At 36.2% G+C, this 19,384-nt stretch overlaps 1 protein-coding gene across 2 annotated transcripts in view; it reads right to left on the bottom strand.

Moving 5' to 3' along the window:
• Positions 1–19,036, bottom strand: part of LOC122021788 (uncharacterized protein At2g33490-like) — a 30,777-nt gene extending 11,741 nt beyond the window's left edge. The window contains exons 1-6 of one of the 2 annotated variants that reach the window (XM_042579945.1): positions 18,903–19,036; positions 18,619–18,816; positions 17,892–17,964; positions 3,340–3,414; positions 2,772–2,833; positions 2,610–2,678 (exon numbers count right to left, since the gene is read on the bottom strand). In XM_042579945.1, the coding sequence (XP_042435879.1) occupies positions 2,610–2,678; positions 2,772–2,833; positions 3,340–3,414; positions 17,892–17,964; positions 18,619–18,735 (396 nt within the window). In that variant the 5' untranslated portion in view covers positions 18,736–18,816; positions 18,903–19,036. Of the gene's footprint in view, positions 1–2,609; positions 2,679–2,771; positions 2,834–3,339; positions 3,415–17,891; positions 17,965–18,618 lie in introns of both variants that reach the window. The other variant, XM_042579944.1, reaches the window with a different exon arrangement.
• Positions 19,037–19,384: the final 348 nt, after the last annotated feature.

A 19,384-nucleotide genomic window follows, 5' to 3' on the forward strand; every position in this document is an offset into this window, starting at 1 on the left:
TTAGAGATAATCTAAAGAGACTTTATTAAACCCTAATAAAATTATCTAATTAATTTTATATTTCATTTATTTTAATTTAAAAATTATAATAAAATTTTTATTTATTTATTTATCTATTTTTATATCTTTTCCTTTTTTAAAAGATTATTTTTTATCTTGTTTATTTTTAAAATATTTATGTTAAATATTTTAGTTTTTAATTAATATATTTTATATTTAAAAAATACCGAAACTATATCGGCATGCCACGATACGGTACCGAAACCATATCGTTCCGATCCAGGACCGAAATCTCGACACGGGTCGAAATTTAAACCTTGGCTAAGAGTATAGGGTTACTGGTGTAGTGGGTTTAATCCCACGTCAGGTGTTCAGTTTAGGATTCATAGGTCATGTATATAAGTACTATGTAAATATCTCTTTGCAAACACAAGCAATACAACATTCTCTTTCCTAAATTTAATATGTGCCCCTTTTATGGTTAGAGTTTTAAAAGAATTCACCCAAGGGATTCCAATGTGATGAAAATGGCCTCCCCTCATGCCTCTTCCCATGAAGCCTATTGCAACCCTCACCTTGCATTATTTCCAACAGGGAGAAGCATTATTTCTGTGTATGGAATGCCTCTCTCCTGGGTGATTTTCAACTCTGGTTCTTAGGATGCAGGCATTGTTGAATTCCTCTCCCACCATCCCACTGTGCCTCAGTCATCCAGGATTAAGGATCTTTTCTTTAACGACAACTATGAGATCCTTGTGCCAATCTTCCTCCTATCCTCTTTTTTGAAGGAATCAAGTTTTGCAAAGAGGAGTAATGATGTGCTGATTTAAGGCATTGTGGCTCGCTGACTTCCATGTGGAAATCCACCACCTCGTTAATCTCCATACTATCTTCTTTCTGCACCATCTTTAAGGGTGCACCCTTCTGGCATGACATGTAGACTGTGTCTAGGTGCTACAGTTCCACCAACAAACAAAGAACATCCATCACTGCTACTATTTTCTATCTTGACTGATCAGGAGTCATGTGTCTCTTCAACTCATCTATAGGAGCTCATCCTAGCAGCAGCCTCGTCACCATCTTCTACAGTCATCCTTTTCAGTCATTGTCTATGACCAATGTCTACCTACAAATCTCAACCTAATCTATTGGACCTAAAGCCTATTGCCTCTATCCAACCTTGTATAGAACCTCTTCTTCTTTACCATAGAGCTTTTTTCGATTTTAGTGCTTACATCTAGGTGGGCTAGTCCATGAACAGAAGCTGCTGGAGATAAGCTCACCTCAGAGGCTTGAACACCCAAATTCTAGATTTTGCAGCTGATGTCAGGTAGTCCTTCCTCCTTGTGCTCTTCAATCCACGATATCTGCCTGTGACCATCCCTAAATCTGTTTTCTGCTCACTGCACCTTCTTCACAATGCTTCTGCGCCTCTACCTTCAGAAAATGCCACATCAACAGATAGCTGGCCAATGTTATGACAGCCACCTGGAGGTGCATCTCCATGATCTGCTACCTTGTTTGGTTTTTATCCATGTTGATCCTCACATTATCAGATCACTTCTGCATGGCTCCTATCTTGATGTGAAAAACAGATTCATTGTTCCTATTGGCAGTGAATAAGAACAAATGGTGATTGCCCTTCAATTGCCTTCTCAGGATCATTTTTTTCAGCAGTCTTAATCTTCTTGATTTGGAGACATCATTTTTCATCTACTATGGACCTCTGTTTGCTCAATTTTTTCATTTCCTAGTTGTGGCTGACATCTGATCTTAGAGCCTTAACCTCATATCTTGCCTTTGTTATCTTGTTTGCCAACTTCTACTAGTTTTCTTATTTCCTATTTATGTTGCACATATGTGTCAACAAAATGACATTGAAGAATATGTTGTTTCCTTGCACCGCCTCTTTCAAAGAAAAAAACTTGTTCAATTGCAATGTTAAATTGTGATCCCTTGCAAAGGGCTGAGTTGTATCTCTCCTCCAAGATGTTTAGATGCTTTCCTTTTTCCATCAGTCAATTGTGTGCTACTGTATAAGCCTCTTCAAGGGAAAGTCCATTAACATTAGTTCCTAAGATCACTCTATTATTTCTCTCTTTATTCTCTTTGTCAATATGTTGATCTAAGGTCAACGACATTGTTGGTTGTATGCTGATCTACAGTAAAATGGATTGTTAATTGTATTCTCCATTAACTCCTTAAGTTTTTTTTTTTTTTGGCAGTGAGAGTATTTTGCTTTCTTTTCATTCTGTCCACATCTTACTCCACAGTGTCTAGTTCCTGTAACAAGCAATACATTGTATCAATGCTCCAAGTGAGTAATCCATGTGGGTTAGGGAACATGTGTATGCGCGCGCGCACACACACACACATTACAACTAAATCTAGAGAAATTGCAATATGTTAACTTTTTACAAGACTTAAACTCAATTAGCAGCCTTGTGTGTTTTTCAGATTTTTTTTTTTTTGGTGATATTTGCTTATGTGGTTTGTAATAGCACAAATCTGTAACACTCAAATACACTAATCATACAATGGCACTGAATTATAAATACATCAGTTGAATGGCTAGAATGCAGAAGCCTTTTTTCAAACAAAGCACAAACCTCTACAATTTGTAGTTCCTTCAGAAGAGATTCTGATGGGGTTGTGATGGTCTCTAAGACATGCACACGCTAGGAGTGAAGAGAGGTTAATTAGTGTAGATGTTCAGATGCTATTGAAAAGAATATAAATCAAATTGAAAAAGCACAACATTGAGAACTCACATATCTATCAACATGTTTCTGAAGTTCAAACTGTGCTTTTCCAAGCATCAACAATACGCTTCCTGCATTAATTAAAGAGTCAGAAATTGTGACCACTAAAGCTATGTATGGTGAGGGATAATCAGCCTTGTGATTACATTACAAAATTAATTACTTTGTTTGGTACAATTTTAAAGCTATAATGTAATATAATCTGAATTACAAAAGGCCAACGACATATAATAAAGTTTTATAATCTGAGTTGCAAGGCCAACAACATGTAATCCAATTACATTACAAGCTGGATTACATTACCCCTAACCAAACATAGGCAATGATTGAAAAGAAGATCCCTTAACCATCTACTTTCTAGTTAAGCATAGAAGATACTGAAAATGTATATATTATCTACTATGAAATGTTTTACTATAACCATGTCTGGCAAATATCCAATGAAGATAACATCATTTTGAGAGAGAGGAAGATAGGATGGAATATTGGCATATTTCATTTCACAAGAAATCAGATATTAAGTGGTACTAGAATCCCCAGATTAAATGAGAGGTAAAGAAAACCATGATGTACTTACTACTTTCTTCATCCTCATTTAGTGCAGTTTTTTCAAGAATACAAGCACCCAGTTCCTTTAAGGCTTCAGAGAACTCTGAAAAATAAAACACAAAATGTATAGAAACATTCTTGTATCCATGTAAAAAGGCATTTACAAAGGGAGCTGAACTACTTTATCTAAGCATGGGAACATCTGACTCATGAGTGTCTAGACTCCAAACTCAAAATTGTCTCAAAGGCTAAAATTATGGGAAGCTAAAATCCTCTAGATCTTCCAGATTACAGGAGATTCCTGACGTTGGAGAGTATACACCGGATGTACTCTCCACCGGATGAGCTCCAAAAACCAAAAAATGTAGGCAACACTTTTTGGATTTTTTTAAGTTATAGTAACAAGACAATGATGATAATAATATGATAATGTGGTACTTAATGAAATAATAAATTATTATCATGGACCTTAAATTTGAAAAGAAATAAATAACTCAACTTATCCAATCTTCTGTTCTCTCAGATTAGGAATATTTTCTCCAAAACCTCATCATTGACATATGATAAAGCAATTAGGAGATTACATAATTGAACAAAGAAATCAAAAAGAGAAAGTGGAGAACTGCCAAGATCCTTCATCAGCATAGCATAGCATATGTACAAAATAGTAGACTCTATAATTATAGTTTAGATACTACCATGGATGGGCAGTACATTCTATGCAAGTCGACAAAGGCAAAATCTATTGTTCTAGTTGCCATTCGGCATGCAAAACAACCTCAAGATGACAGCATGGCAACACACATTTGTGCAGAGCTACAGTTACAACTGATATTCGCACAAAGCTACAAGCTACAGCGAGGTTTGCAATGACCACGACATGGTGACAACAACATTTAGGTGGCACTGGATTTTGCGACATTGGCAAGGTCACATAAGGGTTCCACGAGGTCACATGACATTCATAAGGATTTGTGGTTCTTCTCCTCCTCCTTGGTGGTTCTGATATGGCATGTCAATAACATCTGGCATGACATTAGTAATGTCTCATTTCGACCAGGGACTATAATCTCAACTTCGTACTTTTTACCTTGGATATTAGCATTATTTGCTAGCTCAATGGTAGAGCATTTGACTACTTGAACAATGTTATTATTTTAAAGCCAACAATTTTCAAAGGTGATAACTATGTTTAGCCTATTATTGTTGGATTGTTAGATGCAGCTAGGGGTTGAATACATGCTCATCTTAGTTCATCGTTTCATCTACAATTTGAGTTAGTATAGTAGACAACAAAATAATAACTCAAACACAAAGATAAATATACAAACACATGCATTTTACATGGTTCAGCAATGCACACTCAAGACTCCTATTCCATGGCTATGATCCATCAGTAGATCACTCCCGCAATCCCTTTATCTTTCTCCCTCTTAGAACTCTTCCAGAGTAGATAAATCTCTTACAATAGTTGTTGTCCAAATACAAGAGGAATACAAGAAGCCAACTGCCCAAATACAATGTGAACAAAGAATTACAACAATGGAGTTTTTCTCTTTTGCTTGTTTTCTTTCTCTTTTACTAGCTTGGAAAATGGTTTAGGAATGTTCTTGCATTCACTTAAGATTCGTCTCGAAAAAGAAAAATCTCAAACTTTCCTCCCTTTATAAGCTGCTGCTTGTTTTGGAAATCACCCATCAAACTAGCATGCACCCATTCTATTGTCGTCTTGTCAACAACTGTTGCAGCGAATCTTTTCAAAAATGGCTCCTTTTCCTAGTGCATCGATCAACTAGTAGCCATCACCAATCAAGTGGTCATGCACCAATTGCCTGTTCACCCAATAAAACTGATCACTGAATAGAAACAATTTGTTTGTTAACATTACAGCCTGAGTCAACTACTCCATTAATCAACTAAATTCCACATTAGTCAATTGATCCAAAATCACAAACCCCCGACAAGTTTACTTTGGAGTTTGAAGTTTATCAGTCGACTCAGCTGTTCCATCAATCAAGTGCACTATTAGTCAACAAAATTCCTATATCAATCAAGTTGATTAATACTCTAACAACTCTAACATCAAATCTCATCATTCTAAGAGACCCTATGTCTCCAAACTCCCTTGTCTATCCAGTACAAGTCGACCTCGGCTTACTAAATCTTTATCCTTGTCTAATATTCGGTTAATCTTAACTTACCAAGGCTTCTTTTGCCTAGAGATTCCTTGCCTTTGAGACTTCTAAGGCCTAGAGGCTCCTCACCTCCAAGACTTCAAATGCTTGAGATTTCTCACCTCCTAGATTTCCAATGCTAAGAGACCAAATTCTCTCGAACTTCCTATGTTTAGAAATGAATTCTCTAGGACTTCATCCATTGTCCGGTGTCAACCAACCTTGACTCGTCCGGTCTTCCAGTACCTATGGCCTAGCCTCCGAATTCACCAATTACCTAGAGTTCACTCCTCTAAGATCTCAACCTTGCCTTGCATCCAACCTGCAAGGACTTGATCACTTGCCAAGCATATTCAATCCTCCATTCCATAACCTACTTGAACTTCCACCACATGCCTAAAATCCAATCTTCTTTGGCATATTACAGCTTCCATCACATATCTAACATTCATTCTTTAACCATTTACTTTCATCACATGTCTATCATCCGATCCTCCCTGACTTATTAGAACGTCACATATCTAACATTCAATTCACCTTGACTAGTTAGGGCTTTTATCACATATCTAACATCTAGTCCTCTCTGATCAATTAGGATTTCCCTTCCATCACATGCCAAATGTCTAGTTGACCTGACCTATTTATACTTCATCCAACATCACATATCTAACTTACTTGACTTGACATATTTAAATAACAAACATATTGCTCAAACATCAAAACACAACCTTAGTCTATTAGAACCAAGCTAAGCCACAATGAGAAAGAATTGGCTCATCTATTGTTTCGTGTATCGTGGTAGTACTTGGCTCTATGATAAATTACACTAGTCATTTAACCATTCATAGCATGGCAAAATGCTCATGTTAGAGTTTTCTTGAACAACAAATAAATTCATCAAGAAAGTATGCTTTGCCCCCATTCACCCCCTTGTGGTCTTATGCACTAAAATCCCATAAAGTTGGCTAATGAAAATGTTGGTGCAAGAAGCACCAAACGATCGAATCTGTAAAGTAAGCTATGTTGTGTTCTAATGAACTCACTAAGTGTGCAGGAAGCTAGTCAAAAGGAAAGTCCTAGTAGATCAAGCTGATTGGATATTAGACAGTTGAAAGTCATAATAGGTCCTCGATCGAATACTAGGCAAGGAAGTCTTGGCAAATCAAGAACACCAAGCGGGAAGTCTAGACGGGTCGGTGGATTAGACGTGTAGAAAGACGATGGGTCAATGAGGACCATAGAAGGAAGTCCTAAGGTCAAATCAAATGCTCAGCAAAAATTCAAGCAGGTAAGGAGGGCTAGATGTTTGACATCAAGTAAAATCTCCTAAGTGGAGAGAAGGAAGAATCGTGAGGATGAGGGAACAGTAGAAATTGATCCGACCTAAGATTTCACAGGAAATCCAAAGTCAAGACCGTAGTAATACTATCTAACTTGTTTATATTATTATTATGCTAACTCTACAGTGCAAAAACCTAAAATCGTGAAGTTGGTCCGAGTCAGTTGACTCTAGGAGACTGAATCGATCCAACCGAATCTCCAAGCGACTGGAAAAGGTGCAGGCAATCAGATCTTCTGGCGCCTGGATCAGGATAAGCTGCAAAGCAACAAGTCAAATAAAGTTTCGCTAAGGATTCACCATATCAGCATCCAAACGCCTAAAAAGTTCCAAGCGCCTGGACAAGGATAAGACAAGACTGAATAAGTCAGATAGAGCTTCGTCTAGAACGTGTCACATCAACAGTCCAAGCACTTAGAAGGAGTCAGACGCCCGGAGATGGATAAAACTATAAGGTCAATTGGGTTAGATAGGCCTAGCTGGAGCGCGTGGGCTGGTCCAAGCGCCTAGAGAAACTCTATAAAAAGCCATCTGAATAGAGGCTATGATCATCAAATTTTCAAGTGTTCTTACTCACGTGTTGCTTCGAAATTCTAAAGCAACGCCGACGTGATCCGACAATTGTGCTCGACCTCGGATTCTTAAAGTTGTTGGTATAACTTGTTTTTATTTGTCTTTCTTACTTGATTTTGAAAAGGAACGATAAATGTATTACCATTCCTCGACTATTTGTAAAAGACGAGTCTTTGCCTCCGAATCATTGTTCGAAGGAGAAGACTATTAGTGGATTGCTCATCAAAAACGATCAAAAACCGCAGACGTTGAACTAGCAGCCGCCGAATGTGAACCATTTAAAAACAAAGTATGTTTCTGTGATTGTATTTATTTTCTATTTCCACTGCATCTGTTATAACAAGTTTTCAAATAATGTGAAAAAGTGACACGTACTATTCACCACCCCTCTAGCGCTTTCTCCAATCCTATAATTGATATCAGCGCGTGAATTGGTGCAACTACCGTTCGAGCATTTGTTTTTCGTTTTTCAATTTTTTTCGTATCTTTTCTTTTCTTTCCTTCCCACACTACTAATCCAATACCAAATATTGATACATATCTTTGTTTTTGTTGTGCAAGATTTCCGATGGCATATCAAGCAGGTTTTAGTACCGCTTGACTTCTGTTATTTTTCGAGGATGATTTTCAGAAGAGTCAAATGGAATATTTCCTGAAGACTCAACTAAAAGTATAGATCAACATCCACCAAATTCAACCTTCTCGTCAACGAACAAGGAGAATCTCTCGGATGCGACAAGTGGCCTGGGAATCTAAAAAAGCAAATAGAGGCTGATGCAAAAGCAATGTAGATCCTTCAATGTGGACTCAAAAGAAGAGTTGGACTAAGCCAAGCCATTCATCAATGCAAAAGATTTTTGGGAGAAGTTGATTGAACTACACGAAGGAACGTCCGACACAAATGTATGTAAAATGGATTTGTTATTAAATAAATTGTACAATATAACTATGCAGGACAAAGAAACGGAGAGCCAACTGCACACGAGGATCCAGTATATCGTCAATTGGACAACACGTGAAAAACCGGGACGTCGTAAGGTACGCTTTGAAAGCATTCTCGAGAAACTCTTTGGGCATTGATAGTCAATTCTTAAAAGGTTTCGCGAGATCTTTCTAAAATCAAACTTGACGAACTCTTTTTAAAATTTGAATTGCCTGAGCAGACTAATACGAGCCGAGTCGAGAAGGGTATGACTTTGTTTGCAGGGCAACTGAAGAAAGAAACCAAGCCTGAACTGCAACCGAAGGAATTGGAATTAGACAACAACAACGAAACCAGAGTTGGTTAAACTAGTCTGCAAATTATTCAAGAAGAAGGGACTTACCAAAAAGGATATCAAAAATGTGGTCCAATCCAAAAATCTGGATCAAACCGAACCATAAAGTCCAAATCCAAAGCAACTTGCTATGAGTGCAACCAGAAGAATCACTTCAAAACCGAATGTCCAAAATAGAAAAAGGGTAAAAAAAACAAAGGACAAAAAAATCTCTAAAAGCAATATGGCATAAATCTTCATTGTCGAAGGAAGGAGAGCAAGTGAGTCACTTGGCAATGATGGCAAGAACCACGTCCGAGACTGAGTACAAATCGGAGTTCAAATCCGAAGCTGAACCTGAATCAAGCCACGGATTGGTATCCATTTCCGAATGTCTAAATCTATTGTAAGTTCTAGCCTAGTAGATAAATTGTATGATATAATTAGATATCTAACACACAAATTAGCAAAATCTCATGTCTGGGTCAAGTCGCTACAAAAGGATATTCAATTCCTCGAGGAGAAAACTGAGTTTGTTAACCAATCAAGTTCATATTGGAACATCAACTCAAGACTAAAAGCTTGAGGAAGAAAATTCCAATTTGAAAGATCAAGTTAAAAGACTCAAAGGGGTCGTTGGAAAAGTTCGCGGATCTAAAAGTCTAGATATGCTAATTGGATCTCAGTGGGCTATGCATAACCAATCCAGACTTAGTTTAAGGCTAAAGAACAAAAAATAGATCACATTTGTCATTAGTTAATCGAAATAGTAAACCTAGAATCCAAGTATGGATGCCCAAATCAGCTTTAATTAATCAAGTTGAACCAAATCAATATTGAAGCCCTTAAGATCAAGTACATTACTTAGATAGACCTTATCTGAGTTATAATCGAAGGGGGGGCCAATAGAAAAAATATTTTCGCAATTGAATAAATGAGTTGCTTGATTGCTTAATTTTCATATTATGCATGCTTAGTTTTGCTTTACTGCTTAACTTAGACTTGACTTAGGCTTAACTTAGATAAGCATATAGGTTTGATTGATACTTGCCCAATATACCAGGGTGGGACAAGATAATAGTACATTAGAAAAGCTTAGTCTAGGTAGTCAGGCGGGGTAAGGAGTACCCTACTTAGTCTGCTTACCTAAGTGAAATTGACTGAAGCTACCTCGCTACATCCTAAACTAGTTAGACTAGGATTTTTCAATAGATTGGCTCAGTGTTCAATTTCTTGAATCAACTTTATCTTAGGAAATGGTCATTGTTCTGATACCCAAGAAGGTTGCCTCAGCATGACTTGAAAGACCGTTAAAATGAATTTAACACAAGGTTAAACAATTCTTAGAACTCAAACTAAATTAATAAAGATAAAATTAACAACCATTTCATCAAACCTATAGGGTTAGCTTGATTGATAATCTAGAAATAGGTGAAATGGAACAATAACAACAACCAAGCCTTATCCCACTAAATGGGGTCGGCTATATGGATCATTTTATGCAATTAAGCTATATCTCTACTATATCATCATCTATACTTAAATAAATTTTATCTTGTTTTATTGTTGTTAACCAAGTCTTTTTTTTGTCTTCCTCTTCCTCATTTGATATATGTGTTTGTCATAGTTTTATATCGTCTAACTGGAGCATACCATCTTAAATGTGTCTCTTAGAATTTTAGTTATGCAATCTTAAACATATCTCTCAGAGTTTAAACTTGATCAAAATCTTAGAATTTAATTTAAATTCAATTCAAGAACAGTTGTAAAACCCCAAATAAAAAATTTTCAAAATTAAGTTAATTTTTTAAAATCCAAAAACTTACCGATCTAAGCACCCTAAACCATTCGAATTCAGACTCCCGTACCAATTTGGGCGCCCTATAAAATCCTACCTAAAAAGTTGTCGTTTTGGATGAGGCGCCCAGACCAGGCACCCCTAAACGTCGGCACACAGCAACCTCGACCTGAACAAGGTGGTCCGGGCGCCCGAACTACCTTTATAAAAGGGAACCCGAAGCTTCGGCTCCAGGCGCCTTCAAAGCATGTTTCCGAGTTGTTTCTCCCCCGTTTTCTACTTCGATCCAGTCCTGAGCCACCTAGGTCATTAGTTTCCTGGACCACCTTTATAAAAGGCGAAGCTTTGGCTCCAGGTGCCTTCAAAGCATGTTTCCAAGCCGTTTCTCCCCCGTTTTCTACTTTGATCCAATCCCAAGCCACCTAGGTCATTAGTTTCTATCTTAGTCATCAAAAAATTACCTAGGTAATACTCTAATCTCAACTTGTCATTATTATTGTAGAAAAAAATATTTATTTATATTGGTAGGGTTAAGAGAAAAGCCACTAAGGCTAGTACCTCTAGCACTGACATTTGGTTCCCTATGAAGGAACTCAGGATTAAGTTCTTATCTACATCATTCATGCCTCTGCATACTAGATATCTATCATTTTATATGAGATCATGCATACTTACTATCAAGGTTATTGACTATTATGGATTAGATAAACTTGTTTATTTAACACAAGATTGTGTGTCGAGTTGTACAATAACCTGGTTAAGATTTATAACATCACCTACACTACTAGAGTGGAGGAAGAAACCTTACACTTTCTCTTACTGTCATTAGGAATCATCTAGGACTTAGACATTCATCATCCACATTTCTGTGTACCCTCCTACAAATTTACGTTTTGGTGATCCCTACACCCATATTACATTAGATATAATGTACTAATATTTTTTTAACTAGAGGGTACCCACAGTGAGCCAGTTCAACTCTATTAGACTTAGGATGTCTTGTATAGGGTCTCAGTGACCTGTATTTTTCCTTTGAATACTAGGGATGTCGCAATGATGCAATCATTTCATACATTTTTTGTTGTACGCATTGTGTTGTAGGTTAGATATAGATATTAGACTATACATGTTTCATTTCATCATCTACTCATTTAGTATCAGTACTAATAGAAGGGTCATATGCCTACTGTCATATTCTGACATCATTACTAATCTCATTGGGGATTAATGTCACCACCCCTGAATGAGTTTGACATGATAGGTGCTAGGTAGCTTTCATTAGCTAAGATACATATAAATAGTAACAATGTCATGTCGTGGAGAAAGGGAGACCCACCTCAGCCACCCTCACTCTAGAGAAGAGAGTAATGAGACTCGCCAGTCTTCGAGTCAGTCATTAGTCTTCACCATACTAGAGTTAGTAAGTTCCAGACACTAGAGGAGCAACAACAAGCCCGACATATTCAGATGATGGAGATGTTCATATCTTAGAGCATGAGTCACTCTTCTCCACCTCCCTCAGTAGACTAGGAGATCTCAGCATACAGATTGACGCTTCTATTGTACTGAGCATTGTATTTGATTATGATTTGACATGGTATTGACTTTTGTTGACTCAACACTAACTAGGAGTATTTTTAGGAATATGCTTGTCCAAATTAAATTTATGTTAAAATGGATACATGTTTGGACTCTAGGATATTTTACTTATTTTTTTATAATTTCTTAAATTAATATTTTATTATAAATTTTAAAGTCCCTGTTAAATATTCATTGCAAATATTATTAATCAATATTTTTGCAATGTTTAAAATGGGTTCCAAAAAGGGGTAGAAAAGTTGAAAACATTTTTTTCCTCAAATTCTTGTTATTATTTTTCAAGTAATTGTCCAAATTATATTGTAATTTTTTCCCTTTTAAAATCTTATTATTTTTCCTTTTTTTTCAAAATTTCCTTTCTTTTTCAAAATTTAAGTTAAAATTGTTTTAAATTTTTTTCTATTGATTAACATTTATTTTCCTATTTAATATTTTCTATCTTTTAACAATCCTTTTCAACTTTTCTTTTAAAATTTTCTTTTTTAAAAAAAAAGTTTCTTTCAAAATCTCGTTTAAATTTTGTTTTCAAAATTCTTTTTCTTTCTCAAATCTCTTTTAAAATTTTCTTTTACAAAATTTCCTTTTAAAATGTTATATCTTCTACAAGTCAAAATTTCTTTAAAAAGATGTTTTAGCTTTAAAACTTCTTTAAATTTTTTTTAAAAAATTCAAAACTTCTATTTTCTTTGCAAAATATCTTTTAACTTCAAAATTTCTTTAAAAAAAAATTTTTACTTCAAATTTATTTGAACAATATTTTTAAACTTCATATATTTTTGGAAACATATTTTCAAGATTATTTTTCAAAATAATTATCAAATACTTCTAAACTCATCATTCTCCCTTACAAAATTATATTTTAGAAAAATCATATTTTTTACACATTCTTTGAAATCTCCTTAAATTAATTTTGATGTATGACAAAGGGGGAGAATAGTAAAAGTTAAGATAAACTTTAAAACATGACAAAAGGTCATAAAATTCAAGGGGAGAGAGAGAATTAAGAAGAAGGCATGGTCTTATTGCGTATATTTTGCATGTACTTCCTTTAAAGCTTATATTGCTTGTATTTCCTTTAAGCCTATTTTTGCTTAACTTTGAACATATTGTCATAATAAAAAAGGAAGAAATTGTTAGTGCAGGAAGCACCATACGCTCAAACCTAAGTTTTGATGTTGGCAAAGTTCAAAGTTAAGTTATGTTGTGTTCTAATAATCTCACTGAGTGTGCAAGAAGCTAGTCAAATGGAAAGTCCTAGTAGGTCAAGCTGGCCGGATAATAGACTTGCCAGATAAGACACTAGGAGAGAAGTCTAGGCAGGTCAGTGAACCAGATATCTAGCAGAACGATGGGTCAGCGAGAACCATCGAAGGAAATCATGGGGTCAGATCGAATATTGAGAAAAGTACAAACAAATCAGGAAGATCAGATATTTTGTTCCTATTGAGGGAACAGTAGGCATTGGTCCAATCTAGAATTTCACGAAAAATTCAAAGTCAAGACTGGACAGTTGCAATACTATCTACCTTGTTTATACTATTATTATACTAACTCTGTGGTGCAGGGACCTAAAATCGAGAAGTTGGCCGAAGTCAGTTTACTCTAGGCGACCAGACCAACTCTGAGCGACTGAATCTCCAAGCGAAAAGGATGCAGACAACTCGGGAGGTGGTCTGCATCTAAGCGCCCATAAAGGCTTCAGGCACCCGGATTAAGATAAGCTACAACGAAACAAGTCAGATACAGTTTCATTAAGGATTCACCACGTCAGCATTCAGGCGCCCGACCAAGGATAAGTTGAGACTGAATAGGATAAAGCTTCGCCCAAAACACGCCACGTTAACAGTCCAAGCGTCCGAAAGGAATTCAGGTGCGCGAAAGGAGTTTAGGCGCCCGAAAGGAGTTCAGGCACCCGAAAATAGATAAAACTACAACTCAATCAAATCGTATAGGCCTAGCTAAGGGCGCTCGGGGCTAATCCAGGTGTCTGAAGAAAATCTATAAAAAGCCTTGCGAAATGAGGCTGGATTTTCAAGTGCTCTTATGCACATGTCGCTCCAAAATTCTGATGTAATGCTGACATGCTGCTCCGACAATCGTGCTCGACCTCATATTCTTAAAGTTGTTGGTATAACTTGTTTTTATTGTCTTTCCTACTTAATTTTGAAAAGGAATGGTAAACATGTTATTGTTCCTCAGTTTCTTTTTTTTTGTAAAAAATGAGTCTTTCCTCCGAATCATTGTTCGTCGGAGAAGACTATTAGTGAATTATCCATCGGAAACGATCAAAAAGACCGCGGGCCTTAATCTAACAGCCACAGAATGTGAACCCAGTATGCGTGTTTATGTGATTGTGTTTATTTTCTATTTCCACTACTATATGTTAAAATGAGTTTTCGAAAAATGTGAAAAGAAACGACACGTGTTATTCACCCCCTTCCCCCTCTAGCGCTTTCTCGAATCCTAAAGAGAACCATTTATCCTGCAAGCATCAAACAATATATGACTCACTTGAGCTTTTTCCTTGTAATTGTAATGTAATATCTAGGGCCACTTGGCTAAAAAAATTTGTGATGGCATCATTAGGAGTGTGCCTATCAAATACATAACCAAGTGTAATCAAGTCAAATAAACAAAAAATAACCTAACAAAAGTGTACAATGTGGAAAATATGTGTGTATATGTCATGTAATCTTGTAACCAAGGTTTAAAATCTCGAACATTGCAACAATTTTGGTCCAACAATACAGGCCATATTGTGTTGTACCGATATAGTTTTGATAATTTTAAATATAACTAAAAATAAAGAAATAATCTAAATATTTAAAAAGAAAATATATATTAAAAATAAAATATTATATATATATATATATATATAATTGGATAATTTTATTAGGCTTTAATAAAGTCTATCTAAATTATCTCAAACATAGCTAGAAGTTGATTAATATTAACTTAATAAACCTAAATTAAAATTGCTCCCTATTATGCTATGCCAACGTACGACTCCAATCGGATGTGTCATTGAACCATCATGACATGTCCAGATGCATCGTCAGGCCATCATGAAGTGTTCGGACGCGTCATCAGCCATCGCGACGCGTCCAACGTGACACATCCAGACTTTTTTTCAGACCATCGTGACACGTCCGGACACGTCACAAGGCCATCGTGACGCATCTGGACGTGTTGCCGGAAGATCATGACCCATCCGGAGGCCTCAAGACGTGCCTGCACCGAAATGCCTTAGGTGTTGATCCGCAAGCGGAACTAAATGTTTTGTCTATATCGAGCGAAACGACTCGAGATTTTAAGCTACACTTGTAACCTTTAATAATGTAAATTAAAAATACTTTTGAAGAAGAAACTTTAGAAAGATAACAAATCCGAATTAAGTTTGAAAATGGTAGTATTTAAATATTAAAGATATAAGAAAATAAAGCACAACTATAAGATAATCCAATAAAGCAACAATTTTTTATTCAAAAAATTCTACTTCAAATATAACAATAATCATATATTTATCCCACTAAGTGGGGTCGACTAAAAATTCTAGCTCAAATCTAATTAATAATTAGTTTCTAAGTTACAAAATAAGGCGAAGCATAGAAACATCAAGAACATTCTTTCATAGTATGAAAAAGCAAGGTAAAGAGAATCCCTTTCTGGTATAATGAACTAGAAAGCTCATGCCTAACCATGACCCTCTAAATATGAACATCAAGGTAGAAAGGTTTTGTCCTTAATGAAACATTATCTTAATGCTATTTAATTTCCCCTATTTGGTGTAGCGGGTTTCATGAAATTCAACTTAGAATTACAGAATGAAGGAAATTCAAAGCAACAAGTTTCAAGGCTTCCTTATGCATTATAGGATAAGGAGGCATAATAATTTTGGATGAATATAAACAAGAACAAAAGATAAGATACAAAGAGGTGCATAGAGTTTTTGAGATTCAAAAATGTAGTGGTTATAACAGTATCAAATCATGTGTTAGATTGTTATTTAAATAAATCAAATATTATGATTATACCATATGTAAAAATCAATTTGGAGTTTTTATTCTGCTTCAAAGTCCAAATGCCCAACTTTGAGTAGAAATAGTTTATATTTTATATTTGGCTCTACAACATTTTCTCCTCAAATCAAATTCAAATTGCAACTTAGACTTTTCTTTATGTACCCAAATAAATCATGTTTGTCCTATGTGGAACTGGAATTGAAATTCAAAAATAATATTGTTATCTACCGTTACTGAAGGTGTCCAAGAGGAATCACATTGTATGGACACTCAATATGGAATTGCACTATAAATAACGTAACTGTTTTATTACATATTTTATTTATGTGGTGTATTTGAATAATTTCAAACATACAATACTAATGCATTAGTGTATCAATCACTCAGTGTGTAAGGTAATAATAATGCATATTAGTACTATAAATGTATTGATGATAACAAAATTTGGGATCGGACATTGACAATTATGGATAGAATGTTAGATACCATGTTTCATCTATTGGATAGCAATAAATATCTCGACGCCTAAAGTATAGTGATGCTTAGACAAGTATATGAGGTTGATTGTGAACAACCACTATACATGGTTCATTATGAGCTCATTTGGTAGCTACCAACTATCTACAAGAATTTCATACAACATGGGTGCAAGACTTAAGACTATCACAATCATATCAAATGGGGATTAAGATAGCCTGACACTTGTGGATTAGACCTAGTTAAATGTTGCATATATACTTGTCGTTGTACTAATCTTATGAAGATGGATGGATAATTACAATAAAATTTCTCACTTCTAGTAGAAAGAGAGAGGTGCTAGACTTGTTTCATGAAGATCACTCAATGAATAAATGCACGGTGGAAGTGGAAGTGGAAGATAAGTGAATCATAGAATGATAATGTGATGTAGGTCAACAAGAGAGACACTACTTAAAGGCCATGCTGTGACATGAGATAATAAGAGGACCAAATGGCATAGCAACTGTCATTGTTTAAGTATAGACTTTGTGGATTGTCATGATCTTCCAAAATATGGGTAGTCATGATGCCTTGTTAGAGGTCACTCATGGCTGACATATATATTCATGAAAGATTGAAGAGTTCAGTCATTTATGGTATTCTACCATTAATTTTGGGAGACTATAAAATCACATGCAAAAGGAACGAAACCAAGACATGTTGATGCATAGTAACAAACCAATGAAAGGAACTTAATTGGGGTTAGTTAAATGATTAGTTGAACCAAATAAATTTAAGGGGTTTAATTTATTTAAATTATATATTATTGGTTTGATTAAACATTTGAGGACTTAATTGAAAAATAATTAAGAGTTAAATGGATTTTCAATTGGAGATAAATTAAATACCTAACAACTCTCGTTATGATTGTTGCAGAAATTTTAAATTGGAATTGGATTCCAATGGGATTAATTGTGTAAAAAGTTGAGCAGAAGATTGTTCTCACTTGGAAGAAAGAAACTTAATTATGGAGATATGGATTGATTGAGATTAATTTGGATTTTTTTTGTCTCCTCCCTCTTTCCTTTTACTTGGTTGGGAATACATACGGGTGATTGGCCACCCCTTGATTAACTTGCATTTCCACAAGCCAAAAGTTGATTGACCCTCACCCTCTCTCCCCTCAAGCACTCGCCCCCTCTTTGAGATTCAATGAAGAGTTGAATGGTTTCTTTCTCCCTCCGCTCATCATCTCCTCTGTTATGCTCAAGTAATTTGTGCCAGATGAACAACAGATGGTATAAAATAAAGAAGTACTATAAACAAAATTACCAGGCTAAAAATAGATCGAAATAGATACCATATGCACTATTGACAGTAGCAGCAGCTGCAGAAAGTAACCCATCGTAGCAGTCCTTCATATCAACCATATCCTGCAAATATTAAATACCAAATTTAAAGTTATCAGTTGAAGAATACACGAGCCTGTTTCTGGGCACGTATTCATACTTTAGAGGGGAAAAAAGAGAGCACATGGTGTTTAAATTATAGCAATGGAGTTCATTTAGTAGCAGGAAAGTTGTTTCTGAAGTATTATTAATCTAAGATTGTTATTAAGAATTATAAAATGAAGACCTAAGTTTCTTCAGGACAAAACCAACATATAGATACTGAAAGAAGAGAAGTGAATCAAGCTGCTTAGGAATTATGTCACTGAAGAAAAATCAGAAGTGTTATACAAAACTACCTCTTAGCCAGATTTCTAATATGGTTTGGCCTATTGAGTTATGCGATCTCACCGTCACTATCACAGTGTATTCTCTGGCATTCATTTATGCTGTAAGTGCCATCAAACCAACATTTTGAGGAAACAAGAAAAAAACAAATAGGCAGTAATGGCACGGATCAAGTACAAGGGCCAGAGGACAATTACTGCTGTTGCCAAATGAACAGTTTTTCACAATGAAATGGAGGGCATCTAAATATTCCCCCTTCCCTCGAAATCCTAGCTGAAAATACTCAGGAAGGCAGAGGAATCGAACATAAAGGAATTTTCAGGGGAAAAAAAATCGGGGGAGGAGCTAAACCTGGGAGGCCTGTACGAGCTCGTCCTGGTACGCCGGTGGATGGGTCTCCCTCTTCTGCTTATGCTGGTCGTGCTTACGGAACGCAAAGCCCCGCATTTTCTTCAGAGAAGACTTCATCTCTGTCCCCCTCTCTCTATCCCGGCCAATCGAACGAGATCAAACCCTCACACAAACCAAATTGCAACTCCAAATCCCTAACTGAAACAGGAAAACGTAGCTACCAAGAAGAAAAAGGAGCGAATCCGAGAGAAGAGGACAAAGGAGAATGGAATCTAAGAAACTACGACAGAACCGAAGGCAGGGCGAAACGGATCGATTTCCGCAGAGATCGCCCTCTCCTGCTGCTTTCTGTTCTTCTTTCTTGCTCCTTCATTTTTGATCCATGGTCAAAAAAGAGAGGTTTTATTTTTATTCGAGAAATAACGAGGGAATGTCGCGAACCGGGCCGATCTAATAATTGTCAACCGAACAAACTGCTCGTCGGGTTTAAACGGAGCACTTTCAATTGCCGGTCTGAGCCGGTTCAAAATAACTGTCCCAGTCTTGAGGCCGGATCCTCTCCAGGATCACCTCCAACTGAAGGCATTGACAGCTGTTATGGTGCCGACGTGTGGACTTTCGATGGATTGCCGAAGGAGTCGGATGATAGTGATGCTGCAGGGGATCCCTATCTCATAAATCACAAAAGTCAAAGAAGTGGAAATTAAGCATCGTGGTCTCAACGTGGGCCCCGGGTCAACCGTCTGCAGCCATCGCAAGTGACGGT

This window comes from Zingiber officinale, chromosome 9A (genome assembly GCF_018446385.1).
Source record: "Zingiber officinale cultivar Zhangliang chromosome 9A, Zo_v1.1, whole genome shotgun sequence".
Lineage (NCBI taxonomy): Eukaryota > Viridiplantae > Streptophyta > Magnoliopsida > Zingiberales > Zingiberaceae > Zingiber > Zingiber officinale.